The sequence below is a fragment of the Sinocyclocheilus grahami genome, unplaced genomic scaffold (genome assembly GCF_001515645.1).
Source record: "Sinocyclocheilus grahami isolate Dianchi unplaced genomic scaffold, SAMN03320097.WGS_v1.1 scaffold1606.1, whole genome shotgun sequence".
NCBI classification, from domain to species: Eukaryota; Metazoa; Chordata; class Actinopteri; order Cypriniformes; family Cyprinidae; genus Sinocyclocheilus; species Sinocyclocheilus grahami.
The window spans coordinates 208,604-217,672 of NW_015506785.1; the positions used below are offsets into that span (position 1 = coordinate 208,604).

The 9,069-nt window shown below is 36.3% G+C and overlaps 2 protein-coding genes across 2 annotated transcripts in view; both read right to left on the minus strand.

Annotated features, from left to right (window-relative positions):
* The window catches only part of LOC107571514 (ribosomal protein S6 kinase alpha-4-like), a 30,731-nt gene extending 27,956 nt beyond the window's left edge, over window positions 1-2,775 (minus strand). Inside the window, exons 1-3 of the mRNA XM_016257832.1 lie at window positions 2,373-2,775; window positions 1,307-1,378; window positions 1,108-1,175 (exon numbers count right to left, since the gene is read on the minus strand). Coding sequence (XP_016113318.1) covers window positions 1,108-1,175; window positions 1,307-1,378; window positions 2,373-2,445 — 213 coding nt within the window. The 5' untranslated portion in view covers window positions 2,446-2,775. The remainder of the gene's footprint in view (window positions 1-1,107; window positions 1,176-1,306; window positions 1,379-2,372) is intronic.
* Window positions 2,776-7,477: 4,702 nt separating this feature from the next.
* The window catches only part of LOC107571518 (peripherin-2-like), a 2,963-nt gene continuing 1,371 nt past the window's right edge, over window positions 7,478-9,069 (minus strand). The window contains exon 2 of the mRNA XM_016257837.1: window positions 7,478-8,338. Within this exon, the coding sequence (XP_016113323.1) occupies window positions 7,904-8,338 (435 nt within the window). The 3' untranslated portion in view covers window positions 7,478-7,903. The remainder of the gene's footprint in view (window positions 8,339-9,069) is intronic.

Below are 9,069 nucleotides of genomic sequence, written 5' to 3' on the forward strand. Positions count from 1 at the left end.
AAATGTATGATGTTTATTTTTTGCTCGGAAAAAACTAAAACAAAATTGCAATTAAATTAAACAGAAAACTTTTTACATTTTTTTGGGAAAAACAACAACAATTTAAAGCAGTATTACACTTGTTGTTTTTATGCTTAAACCCTTTTTAGTCTTTGACCCATATAAACTATTATAGTTATTTTTTATATATCTTTAGATTTCGTTTCATTTTTATTTTTGTTAAAGTTTTAGTAATTTTGTTGTCGTTTTTATTATTTTTTGAAATGTGTCTATATAATTGTATTTACGTTTTAGTTGTAGGTTTTATCTTATTTCGTTTTATTTATTTTAGTACTTCAACTTAATGTTACAGTGTTAGAATATAATGTGCTTTTATAATACATAACACAGCCTACACGGTTACATTCACTATATTTGTTTTCACTGCCTTTAATATAAACATCGTTTCATTAGACAACATTAGGCAGGATGTAAAAACTAAAAAACATATATATATATTTTTTTTTTTTAAATTCAAATAGAAAAAAAAGAAAATAATTCTAAATATTTCGTATATCGCAATTCAGCCAAAAAACACAGAGATATGATTATTTGGCCATATCACCCAGCCCTACTTCAACTTAAACGCAACGAAAATGTCATATTGTCATATCCGGTCTTGATAAATACATGTAAAAATTTAAATTAAATTAAGCTATTTTAAAAAATGTAACCAAAATAAGAAATACTGTCTTGGCCACGTGCCGAAATAAAATAAGTTTACATTTATTAACATTTTATTTTATTTCAGTTAATGATTATTTAATTTCAAGAAATGAAAATGTTTTTATGGTTTCAGATTTAATAAACAATCATAACCCTGCAAAGAACACAACTCAAAATATAGTGATTCAATCAAAATCTGTTGAGCTGACATAAACTATGTCCAATGTATTCTAATTGAGTATTTAATGCTATGATACATGCGTGAATGATTTAAATACACCTTCTTATCTTTCAAAAGAATGCCCATTAACAAAAGAACCATTAAGCACACAACTCAGCATTTGTGTTGTTTACTAACTGAGGGGCAAGCAGCAAGTCACGTGTGATAAAAACGGCACAAACCTTCATGGCATAGAGTTTGCCTTTATCATGTCCGCTGATTTTTCTGACCAGGAACACTTTCCCGTAAGCTGGCAAAGAGCAAAGCAGAGATGCAGATATTCAACAGTATTCAACAGCCCAGAGATCAGCCGATGAGCCGCTTCGTTACAGGTGCATATGCTTATTAAACTGGAACAGACGTGTATTATGAGTTACACACCTCCAGTGCCCAGCACTTTCAGAAGCTCGAAGTTCTCCATGCCGACTTTCTCAGTGTATCCCGTCAGGTTTGCTGAGAACACACAAACACACACACATTAATGCTTCTATCACACGCATATGATGTGCTATACAGTTCATGCAGATGCAATGACATCTGGGCGATACCAGAAACTAATACTAGGCAGCACTGTTTTTCCTGCTTTTACAATAAAACCGAGATAGGAAAGAATGAAATCAGGCAACAAACGTCAATCGTACAACACTGGAGATATTCGAAAAGATGGATAATTATTATTACTATTATTATTGGAAACATGGCATTTTGATTGTTATTTTAAAATGATTTATTTTAATTTGACATTTTTATGATTTAATTAATTGTTAGCTTTCCACTGAACTCACAAAACAGTTCCTTTACGAAATTGTGTATCAATATGTTACAAGATAACCCTGTTTAAATCAGTGTGATAAACGAGTTAGCGCAGAAGTAATCAAGGAGGACACTACCAGACAAACGTTTTTATGTTTTTTATTTTTAAAGATCTCTCTTTTCTGCTCACCAAGCCTGCATTTATTTGCTCCAAAATATGTGAAATATTTTTACTATTTAAATAACTGTTTTCTGTGTGAATGCGTGTTGAGCTGTAATTTATTTCTGTGATTAAAGCAGTATTTTCAGAAGTCAGTCTAATATGCTGATTTGCCGCTCGAGAAACATTTCTGATTATTATCAATATTTAAAACAGTTGAGTACATTTTTTCAGGTTTCTTTCTCGAGCGGCAAATCAGCATATTAGACTGATTTCTGAAAATACTGCTTTAATCACAGAAATAAATTACAGCTCAACACGCATTCACATAGAAAACAGTTATTTAAATAGTAAAAATATTTCACATATTTTGGAGCAAATAAATGCAGGCTTGGTGAGCAGAAAAGAGAGTTCTTAAAAATAAAAACCATTAAAAACCGCACTGTTCAAACGCGTTTGGCTGCTAGTGTAGCCTGGTTACAATGTAACGGAGCGCGCTACTGTAGTCTGTGATCAGTAGCGGACCGCGCATACCGCTGGTGATCTGGTGTTTGACGGTGCGCTCGAGGTGTCGGTCCGAGTCCTCGCCGCTGCTTTCGCCGGACATCGCGAGCTTTGGTCGGTCCGAGGACTTCTGCTCTACAGCGAAACTCTAGCGTCCGTGCTAGCTATCATCCATGACACTTCACGATGTCCCTAGCAGCGGATTCGGTACAGCTGAACGGGCGTGTGTTACGGCTTTGCTCCTTCCTTCCGGGTGTAGTCACGCCCGGCTCGCCTTAAAACATGCGTGTGTTTGGGAAAGCAAATGAACTGAACGACAAACGCCTGGAAGAAAGTGTAGTAAGGACCATTCGGCTACGGAAGCCCGAAGTAGTGCTGTTCGAATCGCGAACCAATCGTCGCTTTGAATCGGTTCTTTCGAGCGAAGCGCTCGAATTGTGACTCAGAATCAGCTTTATTGCCAGGTGTGTTTACACAGACGAGGAATTCGTTTTGGTGACAGAAGCTCCACAGTGTAACAGAATGACAGCGACAGAACAAAAAACTCATAATAAAGATAAAAAATAGAACAAGTAAATAAGGAATAAAAATATATAAATTGACAATTGTATGTGCAGGTATATTACAAAAGACAGTTTTGGATGTACAGGTATGTTATGTGCAAATTTGAGGTGTAGACTGAGTATGAGTGTTACGTTCAAATGTGTGAGGTGAGGTTAGAAACAAAAAGCGAGGTGCTGTTTCATTAGAACGAGTCGATTCACTCGTTTGAACCGTTCGAACGAATCGATTCGCTAAACTGATTCTGATTTCGGACAGCGAGCCGAAGCGCCGCTGCTGGACTCGGCTCCGGAGCACATCAGACGTGTGGTTGGGTGTGTGTGTAGGTGGCGAAAGAGAGAAAAGCTGGTGCAACTCCAGTGCTGAAGAACAGCCCCTCCCAGTAACCACAGCTTTTATGTCTCACACACACTGTTTGGATCTCAAGTTGCATGTGTGTAATTGCTAGGTTGTGTGTAAGCTCTGTTGTGAGCTGTTATCATTAAAGTATCAATGAAGTGTGCTTGTTATTGAGACAGACCACGGGAGCCAGATGAGTCCTCTGCACAATCTGACTTTGCTGCAGCCTGGAACTGAACTGCTGGTTTGGTGCCCGACTGAGTCGGGTTTCTCCCAAGGTGTTTTCTCCATTCCGTCACCGATAAGAGTTTTGGTGCCTCTGGCTTGCTTAGTTGGGGATGCTTAATTTCCAGCGATATCGTGGGCTTGATTGCACAGATACTATTTAAACAATGAAGTGTGCTTGTTATTGAGACAGACCACGGGAGCCAGATGAGTCCTCTGCACAATCTGACTTTGCTGCAGCCTGGAACTGAACTGCTGGTTTGGTGCCTGACTGAGTCGGGTTTCTCCCAAGGTGTTTTCTCCATTCTGCCACCGATGGAGTTCTGGTTCTTCTGGCTTGCTTGGTTGGGGATGCTTAATATCCAGCGATATCGTGGGCTTGATTGCACAGATACTATTTAAACTGAGCTGAGCTGGATGATGACATCACTGAATTCAATGATAGCCTGCCTTTAACTGAACATTGAGTGTTTACTATTATCATTTTAACATTATTGACACACTATTTTCCTAATTAATGCTGTACAGTTGCTTTGACACAATCTGTGTTGTTAAAAGCTCTATGTAAATAAAGGTGAGTTGACTTATAGCAAAGGCATGTTGCCACATATGGGTGTGTTTCGTATTGTATACAAGTGTGTATATATATATATATATATATATATAAAGTGCTTGACAATCTGTAGATGAGCACTTGACATGTACACATGCATGATATGATATTCATCTTCCCTCCTGTATTAACATGCTTTGGATGCGGTAAGTGTGTGAGTGCTTGTGCAGCAGTTAGCGTAATTTCCAGCGATATCGTGGGCTTGATTGCACAGATACTATTTAAACTGAGCTGGAGGCTGACATCACTGAATTCAATGATGAACTGCCTTTAACTGAACATTGAGTGTTTACTATTATCATTTTAACATTATTGACACACTATTTTCCTAATTAATGCTGTACAGTTGCTTTGACACAATCTGTGTTGTTAAAAGCTCTATATAAATAAAGGTGAGTTGACTTATAGCAAAGGCATGTTGCCACATATGGGTGTGTTTCGTATTGTATACAAGTGTATATATATATATATATATATATATAAAGTGCTTGACAATCTGTAGATGAGCACTTGACATGTACACATGCATATGGATATTCATCTTCCCTCATGTATTAACATGCTTTGGATGCGGTAAGTGTGTGAGTGCTTGTGCAGCAGTTAGCGTATTATTAACAGATTAGGACAGGTTACAGGATAAAGGACACAGACACTGGGCTTTCACTCTACATGCTGCCATCAGTCATCATCCTTCATTATCTATTTATGTGTGTAAGAGACCGTGTGCATGTCTACCTTACTGTGTGCATAAATAAATACACCTGGATGCTATTGTGTGAATGTGCAGAAGTTCAAAAGAATTGATGATAAGGCCGAAGCGGGGGGATATACAGTGTGCATCTGTTTCCACAAAATATCACTACACGACAAAGCAGTTCAAAATGTCAGATTTTATTAGACTCGACAGATTTCTGACGGTTCTGAGAGTGCAGTACAGTGTTTCATAGCAGAGCGTTGAGCATCATCTACACCGTCTTTTAACTCTTACAATGCATTTAATACCATGCTGAATGCAGAACAAAAAATGACTTAATGACAGTTAAGTATTTATGTTTACAACACGCAAGTAACACTGGATGAGAAAATATGAATTCGAGAAAATATGAATTTTAAGAATAATTTATCATAATTATAATAATATTTGTAATCAATGATTTCCAGCATCAAACAGTTTGCTTGTCCACACTTCAAGCGGAAATACAGTGCCATCAAAACCTTGTGAAAAAGAAGTACACTTCAGCATACTTTTAAAAAGAGTACTTATCGCAGAAATAATATACTTTAAAAGAATTTGCTTAAGTCCAAAGTGAATGTAATGTTTTTGGATGCTTAACTGCATGTTATTTGCAATTAAATGAAAATGCATTATAGTTTGCATTTATGCTAAATGCAATTAGTTGAATTTCAGAGTGTATTTCTCACCCACTTAAGCAGCACATCTTTAAATGCAATTTCATAATTATAATTTCAAAATTTCAAATACATGAGTGACAAATAACACTGGAAAACTCAAATATACTTTAATGACATTTTGACTGAAACGTATATGTAGTGTATTTAAATTACGATGCAAGTAGCCCTCGGTGTCGATCTCCACATTCTCCTGTCCAGCCACGGCCTCCATAGACGTCTGCAGGAGGCGCACACTGGCCAACACTGAGCACTGTAGACGAGAGGTGTTCGGTGTGAGGAATGGGTTAAAAATGGCTGGTTAATCTAGTCTAATAAACCTGCGAATGTTGCTGGCTCCTTGACTAATTGCTCACTTTGGATGAAAGTGTCTGCTAAGTGCATATATGTAAATGTAAATATACATGCATGTGGAAAAATACCAGAATTTGGGGGTTTATTTCCTATATTACGGGTTTAATCTGCTATTATATATTAATCAAAAATGTGTCATTTGCTGTATGCATTGCAATTCATTAGCGTTTTAGTCTTTTTTGCAATCTTCTGAAATGATTCATTTAGCAAAAATGCATTTCAGTCACTGTAGTTAATGCAATGCGATAAATTACGCTAAATCTGTAACATGAACTAAACATGAGCAATGCATTTACAGTATGGGTAACACTTTACAATAAGGTGCATTAGTTAAGTACTTCTCGAGAAAATATGAATTTTAAGAATAATTTATCATAATTATAATAATATTTGTAATCAATGATTTCCAGCATCAAACAGTTTGCTTGTCCACACTTCAAGCGGAAATACAGTGCCATCAAAACCTTGTGAAAAAGAAGTACACTTCAGCATACTTTTAAAAAGAGTACTTATCGCAGAAATAATATACTTTAAAAGAATTTGCTTAAGTCCAAAGTGAATGTAATGTTTTTGGATGCTTAACTGCATGTTATTTGCAATTAAATGAAAATGCATTATAGTTTGCATTTATGCTAAATGCAATTAGTTGAATTTCAGAGTGTATTTCTCACCCACTTAAGCAGCACATCTTTAAATGCAATTTCATAATTATAATTTCAAAATTTCAAATACATGAGTGACAAATAACACTGGAAAACTCAAATATACTTTAATGACATTTTGACTGAAACGTATATGTAGTGTATTTAAATTACGATGAAGTTGCAATTTAGTGCCTTTAAAATAATTAACTTTAAAACTATAATCAAGTATTTACATGTGCTTCAGTATGCTAATCAACACATCAAAATAAGTGTACTAACTTGACATTACAGCAAAGTGGTTTTTAATAGTGTACTTAAGAAAGTAGACTCTCTTTAAGTACACTTAAGTGGCCTTTTATTTCATTAATATTATATCTCCTGCAAGTACAGTTTTTAAAAAATATACTTTTCAGATTTGAAGTACACTACAAGTGCACATTCACTAGAATTAAGCGCACTTCTTTTTCACAAGGGTGTGTTGTTCCAATCATTTACAAACATCCATAGCATTGGTATTACAAAACAGGCAATATCAGCCTCTTTTAGGCATATGACATGATTTTGTAAAGAATTATAATAGAACTTTCTGTTAAGAAACTGCGCCGTCACTCAAATATCCAACCACTCATAGTGGAGATTTACGACACTTAATTCGAAACAAAACATCAAATCATGTGGCATCTGAAAATGAATGATGCTAGAGACTTCTCAGAACTAACTTCACATTTCTGAGCCATTTTGGTCTCGGGGTGATTTATAGTGGATGGATGAAGTCTCAAGTTCTCCTCAAGTGTCCTAAACAGAGTAATACGGATGCTAAAGGGACAATTCACCAAAAAATGAAGATTAAAAAGATTAAGATAAAGCGGAGAGTTCCGGTGCTTGATTCTGATTGGCTGAGCCGCGTTCGAAGCTGTTGTAAATGACGCTACAAAGTAACACACACCTTTGTTTACGTTTGTGTGTTGCTCGGCAATTTATAACAGCTCGTGCCTAACAACGCCCCTCAGCTGTTATAATTCACTGGCTTCTTGGGGCTTATTGCTTTATTCTCTCACCATTGTGGTGTTCTAAACCTGTGTGCATTTCTTTATTTGGTAACACTTTAGTTCAAGATCCAGTTCTCACTATATCAGCACGCATATAACTATAGCACATTGGCTGTTTATTAGTACTTACAAAGCACATATTAATGCCTTACTCTGCATGACCGTATTCTAGATCCCTTAATCCTCAAACTTAACTGACTATGTGAAGTGTGAGCCTTCATCCTGTGGAAAATAAAAGAAGATTCTTGGAAACAAAACAGAAGAAGCATTCTTCGAATGATGTTGTTTTGGTGAAGGTGTGTAAATGGCGACACGGTTTTCATATGTGGGTGAACTCTTGTATCGCTCTAACGCTTTCTCAGTGACTCACTCCTTGACTTCCTTCGAGCTGAAGTCCAGGTAACGGTTGCTGATCCACTGCACCTCGAACCAGTCCTTGTAGTTGCTGTTCCCGCAGCACTGGAACTCCATCTGAAGGCGATCGATGGTCTGCTTCTGGAAGCAGCGGCCGGGGGTATCGGTGTCCTTGTAGAAGCGGATGCCGTTCTTCAGCCCGATCTTCAGCGAGGACTCCAGGCTGCCCTTCATGGCGTAACTCAGGATGACTGAAAGCAGCATGAGGGTGCTGAAGAAGACCGAGCATCCAAAAAAGGGCTTCAGGTAGGTCTTCCATCGTGGGAAACGGCCGGGATCCAGGGCATCCTGGCAGATTCGACTGGCAAAGTAGTTGATGCCCATTGAAGCCAGACCCACGATCATCAAGGTGTTGGGCACACAGTGGATGTCTGTGTTGTCCATTACCTAAAGCACAAGATGTGGATGTCAGGCCTTTTTCAGCTCAGACTGCATTGTCTACACTGAATTTACTTCATCATTTCTTTTGAAAATGAGCGACCTTTAATTAGAGTAGATTATAAAGGTGAATTTGATAGTCCATTGGGACTGTAGTAAACCAATTAGGAATTCACTAAGCTTCATGAAAGGATTTTTAAAATTTTCTTTAGGGAAATATATATATATATATATATATATATAATAAAAAAATGTTTTACAATTATTTTATGTGACAAATTTGATGTGATGTGAGATCTAAGCAGTGTTATTTTAGTATCATTGAGATGCTATTATAGTTTTATTAATATTTTGAATTAGTTTGTATTTTTTATTTTCATTCTAATTTTTCAGTGTAATTTTTGTTGTGTTTTTGCTATTAGTTTTTATATTTTAAAAATACATTTATGTTTTTATAAATATATTAATGAGATATGAGACATATATATTATTTCTTTTTTTCTTCTTTTTTTAGTTTACTATAATAACCCTGGATCTGATCTGAGGCTGATTTTTACCGAATGGACTGATTAGTTATATACTGCACATATATTTGGGTAAATCCGAATTTAATTTCTGTTACACAAAATATTATCGTTCTCTTTTTTGGACTGCTCATTTACTTAATATCTAATGAAGAACATGCAAAAATGTGTGTGTGTGTGATTGTGTGTGTGTGATTGTGTGTGTGTGTGTGAGTG